A 15,971-nucleotide genomic window follows, 5' to 3' on the forward strand; every position below is an offset into this window, starting at 1 on the left:
TCTGCCCCTGAATTGGCCATTAAGTTCCAAAGTTATCTCCCCTGGTTGATATGTAAATAAATTTAGACTTCTAGTGAATTAAAAAAAAAAATGATATTATTTTAAACTACAGTATAAAGATGTTACAGCAGTTATATGTAAAAAGATTATCGAAATGAAATTATTTAATTATTTTGTCTCAATTTTGAATAATTTTAAAAGTGTAAATCTGATAAAAAAAAGTATTAAAGATGGTGACCGCCAATTGTTCTTCAGTTTAACAGTTGCTAATAACCTTATTCACATTTTGTTATAGAACAGTGTAACAAAAAAGGATGATTCACGCTTAAAAAATATATTGTCTCCTCTGGGGCTCAACCCCAAAATTCAGAACGAAAAAAAGTCCCTTATCAAATGGCAAAATCAAAAGCTCAAATACATCAAACGAATGGGACATGCATTTTGTTATGAAAAAAAATTGGTGGATTAAACCTGGTTTTATAACATTCATAGTAAATTAAGAGTGGAGTTGAAAACACCTGCCAATTGTGGGGTGTGAACTCTCAGCCTTATTTTTGACAGGCTAGGCTAGTTAAGACTACCTAGACTATTCTGCCACTGAGGTCACAAAGACCACCTTGAGGGTCTTGTGTTTAGGTGCTGGTCTAATTGGGAGAGGTCTTTGATTCAATACCCAGAGGGGTGGAATCAGAGAATTTATAAAATCTATATTAGATACTTTCTACAAAGCACACTGCATTTGGAATTGAAGGCAAAGACTTATATCTGCTTTGAGTCAGAATATAATGTTTTGGTAGGATGACATGTCTTTTTGCAAACAGATACCTCTTGACATTAATTTTGCTGAACACTGGTATCTTTTAAAAAGCAGGATTCATATTAATTTCACATTAAATGTTTTCATCGTAATATCATTTCCAATGGTTGTTTCTGCACCAATCCATACCATGGGCCTACATGTACGTAAGAACATACCAGAAGGTTGTTATATTTTTATTATATGCATGTTATATTTACTTTATAAAAATATGTAAATTTCTAGGGTCGTCACTCAATTCAGAAAATTGCTGAAATGTGATGCTTTATGTAATGTTTAATTGTAGGTCTCCCCCTTTAATTTCTGAATCTACTCCTGAGTACATACATATTGAATAAAAAGAGTGTTTGTAAAAATTTGCAATTACACTTGGTGTGTTTATATTTTTAAAAAGATTTAACATGGACTTGAAAGAAAATTGCATTTGTGTACTTTGAGAAAGCCCATGGATTATAATCAGGAAGTTATGGGCGCCCTCTAACGGTAAGAAAGTAAGGTAAATTACTCTGACCGGCTTTATCGGTCACACTGTCTCCAGAAGACTAGTATTTTATTGCATATTATTATCAAGAATTAGGATTTTTCTTTTTGGATTGAAAAACTCTTGTTTTTCGCTAAAATATAAGGTAAGATTTTGTCTTGTACTTTAATAAATTGTCAATCAATAGTTGAAACGTAAATTCCGATCATACCTACATGTATGACCACAAATATGTAAGGTGTCCCAGTACATTATGAATGGTTATATTACTTATACGGAAGCAGCTTAATTTTATATTTTCTGTTTTTATTCATTTTACACGTAGCTTTTGGTATATCAAATAGCTTGATTGAGTTATACTGCAAAGTTGAAAACTGCTACCTGTAATTTTCACCTGTTTGCCAGGTAAATACACGAATAGGTAAATATGTAAACAATTACAATAGGAGATAAGCCTAATTACTGTCCGATAGCCTGATGAAGAACAATTTCAAATTTAATTTAGCCTGACTTTGACATTTAACCCTAGGAAAGTTGTTAAACTTTAGTTTATGTGTGTGAAATTTAAAGGTGAGGCCACTCCCAGTTTTAATATGAATGAAATTTATTGTACTTTTTATCGGTAGTAAAAATCAGTCGGTGTATTAAGTTAAGATTTACACAAACACGTGGTCAAGATCATAAATCATTTCGCACCGCCAGTTAGTAATTTAATAATTTAAAGAGTTATTTATTACTGTTTAATATACCTTTTCAATACTATATATGATCATATATGTGTGCTGTTTCAATGATGTTGAAATAAAAGTTCGAAAAAAAGAACTTTGAAGCAAGAACGTATAACTCTAACATATGTCTTTTTCTGAAGGTATAGTCGAGAAGTCCGTCAAAACAAAAGGGACAGAAAAACTTAAATGACATAATTATTACATTCTGGTATCTGATTTTTGGTTTCACTGAAATTCCATTTCATTACATTCAAGTTTAATGGTTTATAGGGAACTTAAAATAGAACATTTATGATATGCATAATTTAACTTTTAACAAATTGTCAAAGATCTAGGTCTCCTTTGTCAATCCGGAAAGCTTTACACAAGACTTACACACCTTAAAACTTTCCCCAGGACATCTAAATTTATGGGGATAAATGACTGTTGACACATAAAATTTAAACAAACATAATAATACCTAACATTATATATCAAAGGTAAACATTGTCAAAACTTATACTGAGTCACCTAAACAGGTACGTTATTTAAGATATCCAGTTATTACTAGTTTAAGCTGACCATTGACCATTTTCTAATACACGGGGAATCTACTTTACTGGAAGCGTAAATGACGTGTTCACCTGCAGTGATTCTGTGAATCAAACATTTAATTCAACTTCATTGGGTACGTGTATGTACTTCTTTTCCGTTCTGTAGAGTTTTTTCTTTCGTATTTTATGAGGGGGTTGGGGGGGGGGGAATACCTTTTTGTGTTAAGCTGTTATGGTCCTTTTCAAGGTGTTGTTAACTGTTATCTGAGATCAATTTAAGCTGCTAACTGTTTTCATCCCACTTTTTTTACTGTTATCAGCATTTTTGCATTTTTTGTTAACTGTTTTTGCCAAAATTGAGATGATCCCCTATTGTCCCCCCTCTTTCATGTGTGAGTTTTAAAAATACCCAACGGAGTACCCACCAAGCACCTCCCGTTTTACAAGACCCATCCGGAGTACCCGCCAAGCACCTCTTGTTTTACAAGACCTATCCGGAGTACCCACCAAGCACCTCCCGTTTAACAAGACCCATCCGGAGTACCCACCAAGCACCTCCCGTTTTACAAGACCCATCCGGAGTACCCATCAAGCACCTCCTAATACTTGTCTTAATTTGACATATGAATTTAATTTTGTTTTGTATTCCAGTGACCCCTTTCATATGTTAACATAATTTAATCTTATCGGGTTCAAAGAACTTCTATTCATCCCTTTGTAAATACACATCTAAAAGGACAAATCATTGATCTTTCATAAATATCAGAGCTTAGCTCCGTCGGACTGTTGCATGGTAGTTCAAATAGTGTTCGATTATCGCTGCATAGATTATAGTCTATCAAAATCATTCATTTCTCGTTATTTCCCGTTTTTCAAAAGTGATGTATTTTTCTTTTGAAAAATCTCTGACTGGAATACCCCTTACCAATAGTGTTTGTTATCACTGCATATATCATATAACTATGTAAATCATAAATTTATTTCCCATTTAATTTTTTCATATGTGATGTATTTCTCTTTTGAAAATTCTGTTAAAAAAAACTCGGATTGGCTTATCCATTTACAAAATAGTATTTGCATGTTATCGCTGCATATATATCATATTTCTATGTAAATCATAAATGTATTTCCCATTTTTCAAATGTGATGTACTTTTCTTTTGAAAATTCTCGGAATTGAATATTCTTTCTTGTAATAATTATCTTTCGTAAGGTTTTTAATTATTATACTGATATTTTGTGGAAGTTTATTTTTAACTATTTATTTTGAATTGATATTTAAAATATTCGGAGAATTTGCTTTTAAGTTGACGTGCATACAAAGGCGATTGTGGCTGTAGTCTGCATGGTTGCACCATTCAACTGAAAAGTACAACGGAATATGACTTTCCGCTCTACATCACTAGGCGCACTCATTATAAATGTTAAAGACTAGTACTATAAACTTTTAAATTTTGCATTTGGATGCATAAGAATAATCGGATATGAGAAGCAATCCAACTACAAAAATAGTCAAAAGACAATTACCGGTCAACATACACATGATAAAGTCTTCAACAATGTCGAAACAACTTCATTTGTAAAGATCAAAATCCTCCCCTTACCGAAAAAAGTTGTAAATAAATTTGATAGATGTGCCATCCACACAAAATGCATTCTCCAATTACAATAGACAACGCCTGTGAGAAGTCGTTTTTTTTTTTTAGATCTGCTATGCTCGGCAAAAATTTAAATTTGCGCTCTAACCTAAATTCCTTTTAAATTTAAGACCAGAAATACGTACTGTGAAAATACTGACAGCAAGTTTAATGCTCTGATTTCTAAACCTGCCGGTGAAAATGAACGGGGATTGGATAGGACACAAAAGGGGGACAGTCTTCACTGTAAAAAAATAAATATTGGGACGTTCAATACCCGAAAATCCATCTTTTGGACTATAGCCCGAGACCTGGGTAGCACATACTGCATGGTTAAAATATAAATTACAAATTTGTGGTTAGCAACTAGCATATTGTCTAGCTTCTGATGTCTTGCTAGGTTCAAGAAAATAAATTTAAAACCATACTAGAAATATACCATCTGCTATTTATATAAAAGATTTTAACAGTTTTAAGTGAGAAATTAAAAATGTTTGACAGTATTCCAAATTCCACTTGATGAATGTAAATTGAGAATATTAATTCCTAAGCAAGTACTTCAGGTCACGAATGGGTCAATACACCATATTATGTTACTATTGTACGCATTGTGAAAATATGTGGATTAGATAAAAGATGTTATTTTTACAGACCAACATAATACTGGGGTAAATAACATGACAAGTTCATCGTTTTGTTATGTATTAAGAAAATTCTTTGTTTAAATCACCATTTGGAACTTATAGCAATGAGATTGTGGGGGGTTCTTGGTGTCGGCTTCCCTTCTTCTTGTCTTCTCTTCCTGAATATGCACGAAATAGGAAACCAGATATCTTCTACTCACTAAATGGGTTCATAAAATTGAGAATGGAAATGGGGAATGTGCCAAAGAGGCAACAACCCGAACATAGAAAAAAACAACAGCAGAAGGTCACCAACAGGGCTTAAATGTAGAAAGAAATTCCCGCACCCGGAGGCGTCCTTCAGCTCATTCATATTTTTATACAATATAGTATCTGATATTACTCTTGAAAAAAACAACAACAATACAAAGCACGACAATTGAAATATTTCCACTGGACGTTCAGTACATCATGTCCTCTCTCCATATAGAGAGCTAACTGTCTCGGTGGTCTTTTGGTAGCATGCGTATTTCGAGTGCGAGATGTCGCGTGACACTTTAGTAAGAAGCAGGGTTCATATTCATTATATATTCGCGTGACATGATCTCGCCCTGAAAATGTGGGTCAAAATCTTTAATTGTTTTTACATAGGCGGTAATGGTAACGTTTTTTCCTGTAGCTCAGTCCATATCATAAACTTGGATATGTATGATAGCTCGTTTCGAAGCTGTGACATTTTCACATATGTGGTTAAATTTTCTGGGTACGAAGTGAGATTACTTTTTCCGTAAATTAGCATACACCGAACATCCTTTTGTGATGCGGCTCCTTGTGGTAAAATATCCCCTTTTTAACACAATAAGTTCTTTGAAAATTTAATACTTTGAACACATTTAATAGATCCATAGTTTTTACACATTTGTTCTATGTTCCTCTACTTTCCTAATCACCACAAATGGTAATATAAGTTCAGTCATTTGTAAAAAATAGAAACATGTCCAATATCACTACACAGAGATTTTTTCTTTACACGTGACTTTTGAGTTCCTCATTTCGAGGCGCATTATGGATGTTGTCCCATGTGTTGTATTTGCCACTGGACGATAACAACCATTTATCTGTCTATGCACCACCTCCCCCTTAGTAATGTTTCTTTTATTCATTCGGGGCCCTCGAGTATTAAGAGTCAAAATAGTTCACCTAAGTCACAGTATACAAATGCTACATATTATTTCTTCTTTTAAATTCGTATACAAGAATGGATATGAGATACAAACTCGCTGAACGTGTCTCCTAGTTATTTCTCTATTTTGCTCTTATTTCAAAATGAAGAGAACAAACTAGAGGTTACCACGGTTCAACTTTCCTCACTTTTCTCCTATTTCCCGCCATTGGGAAGACTTCGTTTTAAACCCAATTGATATATATTATGTAATATGCGTATTTCGTCAACAGACGGGATCAGAAAGACGTTTTTCCTAGACCTATGCCGTTCATCGGCAGACTTTCCTTGACCTCTGTTTTCTCTTATATTCTCCACATACAATCTACTTCAATAAGAAATGTTACTAGTAATTCAAGCACCCTGTATTTAAATTTGCATTCACTCGTGCAATACAAGTGTTGAATGAAAGTAAAGTTTTCACAACTTCATGTGAATAGACCTGTATATATATTTGTCATCTTACACCACAAAATTCCAACTAGAAAGTACGTTTCTAGGCTTCACTAAGATTGCATATCAGAACTTACTATAATAAACATCTAATTAGGGTGATAACAATGACTTTGATATGAGTTAATAAGTCGTTCTAATAAATATAAATCTACGTGTTGCGTCACAATTGATACTGTTGTCAAACTAAGGAGATTTTCGTATGCTGCTTGTCTACTATTAATATTAAATGTTATGCCAAGGTCAAATGTTGTGTCAATGTTAATTCTCTTATTTTTTTCACGAATTCCCTCCTGGATCGGCTATGCGGTGCTTAAATGATCTTAAATTGGAAATATCTGGTACGAACAGTACGACTATATTCGTTTCAGTAAATGAAATAACACTTTATACAAATTAAAATTCGTGCGTCTGGATTTTGAAAGCTTTTTCTGGATTTACATTCTTTGACTTTAATATTTCTTATAGCTGGACTAACAGTTCAACAGCAGTGCTAGCGATCCAGTGAAACGATTGAATCCTGATTTTTTTTAAAATAACATTTTTCACTTTCATTATCAGTAAAAATCTTAAAGAGTTTTCATAAATATATGCTATTGAAGTCTGTGCCGTAACCGCCAAGATTGAATAAGAGCACCTATTGTACCAGTTTGCCACGGAATCGAATAACATTAATATGCATATCAATGTAACATTATTTCCAAATTAGAACACCGTGCAGTATACGGCGCTAATCTTTATATGTTATTTTGTTTCCATAAATTAACTTATAAATTTCACATTTTTGAAACGTGTTAAATCACACTTTAAACACGTGTTATGTGAAATATTTCCCTGTCATGTTTTTTTTGGTTGATAGATGAACAGGCTAATCTCTTAGTACATAAGCTAATATCAAATGGTAATGTAGCTACTTTTTTAAGTTTCGTGTTGTTAAATAGTATTTACGAAAACATTTTTCAAATAGATGAATTATTCAATGTTTTGTTTGTTATTTCGGAAAAGAATAAACCTTAAAGTACAATGTATTGCATTTAAACGTTTTGAAAATTAAAAATTCCGACTTCTAATCTACCAGATGAACTATTTGTTCTGAGACAGCAATAATACACAACATTAAAACAAAAAACCTATAAAGGCAAAACAATATTTTAATGACAGAAAGGTGTCTAAGAAAAAATGTTTTTGAATTTAGCAAAATGCAGTCGGATGGACATAATTTTTAGTGACGAACAATAAGAACATTGCATCACCTTGAATGACCAAAACTGACATCCAGTAGTAAAACAGAAACCTATGATTGGCAAAGTAAACTTCGTACATTGTTGAAGCATAGATGTTTAAACTTTCATACATCTATATATGGTTATAGACTTCGCTTCAGCATCATTTTTGCAAAACTTGGTTTACGAATCCGAAAAACCCAGCATGTCGAAAGAAGACTGTCACGCAAGCAGAACATAGAATACATCAGCATCGTTATTCGTGCTGTAGGGTAATTTTATATTTAACCGCAATAAAACTCGAGGACCATATCGACTTTTATCACATATAACTGTTGTAATTACAATAGATCGTTCAATAAAATTCCAATAAAACAATCGCACATATCCTGGCAATCACCAGTATTAATAGCAATTGATTTAACTTGCTGTATTGATTACACGATAATTTTAAGGAGTATATGTCTAATCGTCTTAAGAAGCAACAACGACTATGCATGCCTAAGTACTTTGACATATATACAATGGTTTACTTTTACAAATTGTGTCTTGGATGGCGAGTTGTCTCATTAGCACTCATACCACACATCTTCTTATATCTACTAACGTTCATACTAGATTCGACTTGTATTGCCATGATTACTGGATCAACCTTTATCAAAATTACTACGCAAGGCGTTGACAGCAGTGATGTAAAATGTACCAGTATACTAGTACATGTAGGTATAAAAAACAAGAAACAAAACAAATAGCCCGTGGCAACCAAATAAGTTTAGCTGTTTTTGTAAGATTAACAATTATCTAGCAGTCGATATTCTATCAAAATGTGCTATAGATGGAAATATAGTCAGCCATGCAGCAGTTTTTGCTACCGGACCAATAATTCTATGGGGCTATTACATGTAGAGATGTTCAATCGTCCATCAAGCAATTGTGCATGTATTTCGCATACACCTATTTATTGCATATATACGTACAGGAAGCAAATTGAAATTAAACTGTCAATTGTTCTTGAACAATTGAGAGGTCTTTCCTTTTATAATGTAAAATACATGTTTCAATAGACGTAAAATGTATTGAAAAGCTTTAAAATACACTGAAAACCCTTTAAATAAGGTCAAAAACACATAATTCGCGATTTGGGACATGACCTTGACCTTTGACCTTTTGACCTTTGTCAAGGTCATTAGTCCCAAATGTCATTGCTGAAGACCACATGGGTCTAGGACCTTTGGTTATATAGTAAAAGCTGATTTTGTCTTTTCAGAAACCTAAAATAGGGGTTATGCCCCTTACAGAAAGGTCAAATCTCTTCGGTCAAAATGTAACAAAGTTGCGCCATAATGACCCAAACATTTTCCACTATTTAAAACTTCTGTAAGTATAATGGTTTTTGAGTTGTTCTGATAACAAGGTGTTAGGTCAAAGGTCAAGGTCAACATACACATTTGACCTTGAGGTATTTTTGAAAGTCTCATGAATTGTTGATGAATGGTGAAGATCCTAGGTCTCTACGATTTACGGTTTCTGAGTTTTGGTGGTCCACCGACACCGGTTAATTTTCAAAGGGGCATAACCCTACCAATGAGTCGTTGAAACTTTTCGAATCAAATGTAACGAAGAACCGGGGTCTGGTCCTGAACAAATTTCACCCTTCGTTTTTTTTCTATCTATTACGGTTACGGTGTTGGAACGATAACAAGGTTTTTTGGTTTCGGAGGGATTACTCCGAACCGACAAAATATTTCGACTAACAGGGTGAGTTCCGGATAGGTATTCATGACACCGATACAAAGTGAGAACATGAAAGCGACACGTCTTACGGTTTAGGCTGCTAACTTCGTCAAAGTTTGGCGGAAAAAGAATAATAATAAACAGAAGAAATACAGTAAGGTCTTTCCTTATAGAAAAAGGAAAGACCTTAATTAAGGAAGAATAGCACTAGTAATAACTTGAAAATCACACATCTTCTTAGTCTAACATTTACAATTTCAACTTGTTATACGGTCTGTAATTCAGACGATGCATTAGTTTAGTAAACATAAATAAAGGTCATGTGATATTTAAATTTACCACTTCTTCGAGAATGTGATCGTTGATATACGGTAAACGACTATACATTTCCACCTTCTTTATTATTTTTCTGAATTATAAAATCATTCTATTGTAAACTGTACCATTTAAACTTTTAACTATATTAGATATTTGAGAAAGCATTATGTACGTTTAAAAAGAAGTTTGGTTTGATAAATGATATTGGATGCGCATTAGACAAACATTTACTATAGATACCTCGTTTTGTAGTATATGTAATACGTACCTTGAGATGAACAAAGCGGAATATCTATAAATGTATTTTAAATGTGTGAGAAAAGGAGTATTGTGATTTGATAAATGATTTTTTCAAAGCCTTTTGTTTCTCGGATGACACTTTTTACAAAAGAAAAATATATGACTGATTGCTTGATACTTGCTTTACGTTCACTAGCAAGTATTTCATGCATATTGAGGATTAGAATGAATAAAGACGTGACTGCGTATTAATACATCCCGCACAACTTAAAGAACACCTAACTCAAACTAAAGCAGCTTGAGCTTTACTGCCAGACAAGTGATGTCTGTTTTACCTTGGAACATATTATTACAGTATTAGTCCCAGGTTTCAGGACCTTGTGCGTAGCATTTTAATATAATTTCTTTATTTGCAAAACAAACAAAAACCAATTTTGGTTATGGCAAATACATAGACAAAACAAACATAATGAAAACTCGACATTATTATAAGAAATATGATAAAAACAGTTATTGTTCTCCTCTCCTCAGTTCTTATGACTCATTAATAATAGAAACAACTGCTAAATGAACAGTAACATATACGAGTAAGGGAAATTTGACTATAAAATGAATTATCGAACATCGCTAAAATTTCCAAATGTACGATATTATCGCATTTGTCAAATATAGGAGCTTCACACTTATTTCTACAAAGCCAGATAATGATTGGTAGCAGTTTTCTAATCTATTCTATATATACATTTATTAAATGGTGTTTTTTTATGCTTTTAGAACAAAAAATCAACGCGATGGCCTATAGACCTATGGCATACGGTCTGACGGGGGAGGTGCAACGAAAGGTTTGTATTGATAAATCTACAGTATTTTTTGTCAGAACAAATGTGCATTTGAAACAATGGACTGTGCATATCTCTTTGTGTTTTGAAATGCCTTGTTGGGTTACTGTCTCATTTTAAAACACTACCATTTGTCATGTTTTATCTCAGTGATATTCACGAATCTATGTAAACACAAGATTTCTTCAAAACAAAATATATCTTGAGAAAAAAGTTGCAGTTGAAATTTTTGTTAATGATTTAGTGAATACGTGAGGGAAAGAAACAAGCACAGTACTAGTCTTGGTCCCATGTTTTATGAAGGAGGAACTTTTCTAAAGTTTTTGTTTAAATACAACAGGTCCCTTCAAATGATTTAAAATAAAATATTAACATCCTCCTTTTTATTATTTTTTTCAAAAGGAAGTTTTTGTTCCTGTAAACCTGCTCACTTTGATATAATAGACGAAAATGTGATTAAACTTCAAAAGGTGTAGATAAACGATATTTATACAAGTATGTCATAATTTTGAAATGTACACTTTACATAAGTATATAGACTGAAAGGAATACATGATAGGTATAGAGATCCTCAGGATATTTAAGGTCAAATGCATGTTTTGAGTAGGTTTTGGTTTATATTTTCTATTGCATAACATACGATTTTTTTTATTTATAGATTAAAGGAAAATATGATATAAATTTAGAACAAGAGGCCAGAATCTGGATTGAGGATGTCCTTCAATTAGAGTTAAAAGAGGTGACTTATTTTATAGAATACCAACTTTTTTTTTAGATTTGTTTTTTTAACAATGATTGACAGATAAGATTAAATACATTGTCAGAATTGATGAACATTGAAAAAGATTGTTATTATTGACATGAACATTAGAAGATTGATAGGTCGAAAATGTTATTTGCTTTATAACATTCAGTATCAAATGTTATATGGATTTCCAGAAAAGGCAAATAGTCTTTGTTGGGTATATATATTGGGCTCATTCAGGAATATAAAATTAGTGTTTTTTTAAAGATGTATAAATTTTGTGCTAACTTCAAAAAAATTATTTCGAAACATATAAAATGAAGAAAATGTATCTTAGCTTAATTTCAAATTTAGGATATGCAAGTTCTCACATTTTCTAAGGCTTTATACACAGAATTAATGTTTATTATGCTACCAAAAATCTAAATTTAAAAAATAAAAATATATCTATCTTATAAAATGTTTTCAGAAAAGAATGGCGGTTCATATCATACGCATTTTAATTTGCCAGAAGACAACAAAATATATCTTACAAATTGTTATTTTACAAAACTTAGTTATCTGAGTTATCTCCCCATATTAAGTAAATTTCACTTCATTAATGTTTTTTTTAAATGTAAACAGGGAGCAGATCCAAATCAAGCACTAGGCCAAAGTGAATTTCAACTATGTTTGAAAGATGGTAAAATATTATGTCAGTAAGTACATTACAGTGTATCCTAGATCTAAATTATGTTCAAAAATAATTACTATTTTGATAAATATTTGTTCAGTTAAAAAAATATAATTGACAAAGATAAAAACATGAGGATTGATTTCAAGGACAGATAAACAATATATTTTCCTTTCAATTATATCATTGTAAAAGTTGTTTAGATTTCAAGATCATTATCTTGTTCTGTTTGGTTTTCTATTGAAAAAAGACAAGTGTACAATCTGTAATTTTATCTCCTAAGGGGAAGTAATCCGGTTTGAAATTTAAAATTTGGGTCATCTCAAAGTTATTTTAGAAAAAGATTTGGATAAAGTTCTGGTTTACTACTTAATGAATGATTTACTTAGGACTTTCAGTGCTTAAAAATATGAAAAGAAACAGGTTTACCCCAAGAATAAAATGAATATAAAAAAATACATTATTATTTATGTTAATTTTTTGTTTCTTTTTTTTCAGATTAATAAATACATTAAGTCCAGGTGCTGTGAAAAAATTAAATGATGGGAAAATGGCATTTAAAATGATGGAAAATATTTCAAACTTTTTAACAGCTATAGAAAAATATGGTGTCTCACGTCATGATTTATTCCAAACTGTAGATTTATATGAAGGACAAAATATGGTTCAAGTTGTTAATGCAATACATGCCTTAGGCAGAAAAGTAAGTATTTTGTTTTGCCTTCCAAAATTAATTTAAAAAACAGCAACACAATAAAACAAAAAGCCAAATCTAAAAAAAAAAAGATAACAAGAAGTGTATTAAAATTGACAAAGGTCTGATAAAAATATGTCAATTTTATATCAATCACCCTAGAGCCTAATTAGTTATCAAAGGTACCAGGATTATAATTTAGTACGCCAGACGCGCGTTTCGTCTACATAAGACTCATCAGTGACGCTCATATCAAAATATTTATAAAGCCAAACAAGTACAAAGTTGAAGAGCATTGAGGATTCAAAATTCCAAAAAGTTGTGCCAATACGTTTAAGGTAATCTATGCCTGAAATAGTTTTGAATGTATTTATCAGAGATGAATTACTTGAGTTTGTTCTGAATAAGCATTAATCACATATGATTGTTCTTTGCTTAATGATCAGTGGCCAACGTTTAATTCATATATATTCAGGATGAGTGAAACTTTTCCAGTCCAAAATATGAAAATGAAAAAATAAAATTGCAATATCCACATGTTGGGTTCAACTGACCTTTACTTCATTGCATGGATCAGTGATAAAGGTTAAGTTTTCAAGGTCATATATGTATCTCAGGTTGTAAGAAATATACTGCTGAAATATGTCAACTATATTTGTTGTGTGTAAACAGGATTAGGGAGCTACCATTTGATTTTTATGGGGGGGGGCTAGGATGAAAAATTTTGTCCTGCTTTTTTTTTAGTTGTAATCCCTGTCCTGCCTTTTTATTTTTCACTGTGTTTGGTCCTGCCTGTTTTTTTTAGTTTATCCTGACTTTTTTTTTGTAAGTGTCTCATCCTGCCTTTTTTTTTACTCAAAACTCCTGTCCTGCCTATTTTTTTCAAATTTCATCCTACCCCCCCCCCCCCCTAAAAATCAAATGGTAGCTCCCTTAGGTGTAAATGTCAATCCAACAGGGTTCATTGGTCAAAGTGAAGTTTTCATGGTTAGGTAAGTTTCTCAGATACTTTATATTAAAAAGGTATATAGAAAGATTACAGATTAACTTGTCTATCTGGCAGGATTTATTTGTCCTTGACCTCAATTTCAATAGGTTCATAGAATAATTGCTAGGTTAACTTGCCTGGCAGGGTTCATTTGACCTTGACCTCAATTTCATGGTTCATTGATGAAAGTTAGGTTCTGTTTTAAAGGGGAGTTTCTAGAATATTTTAAACTATTAGTGAACTTTATTTGGAGTATAGAACGATTGTAAGGTGAACATGTCCATCTTGAATAGTTAATATGATCTTAAATATGCAGTTATGTGGTACCTGCAAGTAAAACTTTAGACTTTCCACTTGGAAGCAATCAAGATACCAAAAAAAAAAAAAAAAAAACTCACCAAAGAAACCAGGCTCATAATTTTTTCAGAATTGCTTTTTGTCTACAAAACTCATCTGTGGTGTGCTTTCTGTTAAAAAAAGAGATACATGAAAATGTATACTATTGATAATTGCTTAAAACAAATTATGAACGTTTCAGGCACAGAAAAACGGGTTTGATGGACCAGTCTTAGGTGTTAAAGAAGCAGAATCAAATCCTAGAAATTTTTCAGACGAGAAAATGAAAGCTGGACAAACTGTTATAGGACTTCAAGCAGGAACAAATAAAGTAGCCTCACAAGCGGGCATGAATTTTGGAAAATCTCGGTCAATTATTGACTAATGAATTAGTATAAATGTTATATAAAAAGCTGCTTTGACCATGTGAAACATGCGAAAAAATCACCTGCTGATGAAAGTATATTTCCAGTTTTACTTGAGTGCTAAAAAGCATTTGATCACTAAGTTAATAAGTCTAGGTTTGAGGCAATGAACAAAAATATTTAATCAAAATGATTTGCTGGATATTATATTTTATATTCAACCATAAGATTTGAACCCTTCCCACAAAAGAATTTATTTTCATAGCAATTATTGCATGTGCATTTATTGTTAACTCAAAAATACAAAAACAAATGAGGATTATGATTGATATTAATAATTATGAATCAATTAGATAAATTCATTTAAGGATGTACTTAGGTGAGGTTTTAGAATTTATGTCAAATGTTCGGACTCCTTGGTGTTTTTCCATACAATATAATGTAAAGTATTTTGCCCCATAACACCCATTTATTTTTTCACATAAGACTTAATAGCTCATGAAAATTCATTTACCAAAATTTTCGAAGATTCTTGATTTTCTTTCTTTTGTTTTAAGACCCAAATAAAACCAATGCTAATATAAGGTAAAAGTCCGAGTCAGCCTTTTCCTGCTATTTTTTAAATCTCAAATATCTCAAAAAGGCCATGACCTATCAATATTTTTAGCTTATCTTTATCCTTAATAGATGCTCTACCAGCTTATAGTATCAATTTTAATTTCTTAATTTTTACCTAGCCTCACCTAAGTACATCCTTAAAGGTATTTTGTTTACTCTTCTAGTTCATTGAAGGTTTCAGTGTATATCAACAACTCGTTGCTTCCCCTGTCCTTTTTTTTGCACCAAAACCATTGTGTAAAAGACTCTGGTTAAAATACTGTTGCATTTCAATGAAATATTTTTTACGAACTATATTTGAATCTGTTACTGATCTGTCTTTGTCTTGTAATTTAAGGATGTAAGTGTTTGTTATAGCCATTGTTTTTGAATTACATGTTATGCTTTTAATTTAACTGTAGAAATATATATGCATTATTTGCTTGTGTGTGCAAGTTATAACAGTTATGGGAATTTTAAAACAAAACCACAAAACCATTATTATGGTCCATTTGAATTCCATTTTGCTAAATAAGGGAGCTACCATTTGATTTTTATGGGGGGGGGGGGGGGGGGGGGGGGCTAGGATGAAATTTGAAAAAATAGGCAGGACAGGAGTTTTGAGTAAAAAAAAAGGCAGGATGAGACACTTGCAAAAAAAAAAAAGTCAGGACGACAATTTAGGTAAAAAAAAGTCAGGATAAACTAAAAAAAAAATAGGCAGGA

At 32.0% G+C, this 15,971-nt stretch overlaps 1 protein-coding gene across 2 annotated transcripts; it reads left to right on the plus strand.

Annotated features, from left to right (window-relative positions):
- Positions 1 to 1,278: 1,278 nt before the first annotated feature.
- Positions 1,279 to 14,961, plus strand: LOC143042401 (muscle-specific protein 20-like). Of its 2 annotated transcripts, none has more exons than XM_076214685.1 (6): positions 1,279 to 1,443; positions 10,783 to 10,850; positions 11,506 to 11,586; positions 12,217 to 12,290; positions 12,764 to 12,968; positions 14,486 to 14,961. In XM_076214685.1, the coding sequence occupies exons 2-6, from the start codon at positions 10,800 to 10,802 to the stop codon at positions 14,666 to 14,668; spliced, it is 594 nt and encodes a 197-aa protein (XP_076070800.1). In that variant the 5' UTR covers positions 1,279 to 1,443; positions 10,783 to 10,799; the 3' UTR covers positions 14,669 to 14,961. The 2 variants fall into 2 exon arrangements, with proteins under 2 accessions (XP_076070800.1, XP_076070801.1); XM_076214686.1 differs by lacking the exon at positions 1,279 to 1,443 and adding an exon at positions 2,633 to 2,693.
- The last annotated feature ends 1,010 nt before the right edge of the window (positions 14,962 to 15,971 follow it).

The sequence above is a fragment of the Mytilus galloprovincialis genome, chromosome 8 (assembly GCF_965363235.1).
Source record: "Mytilus galloprovincialis chromosome 8, xbMytGall1.hap1.1, whole genome shotgun sequence".
In the NCBI taxonomy this organism is placed as follows: Eukaryota; Metazoa; Mollusca; class Bivalvia; order Mytilida; family Mytilidae; genus Mytilus; species Mytilus galloprovincialis.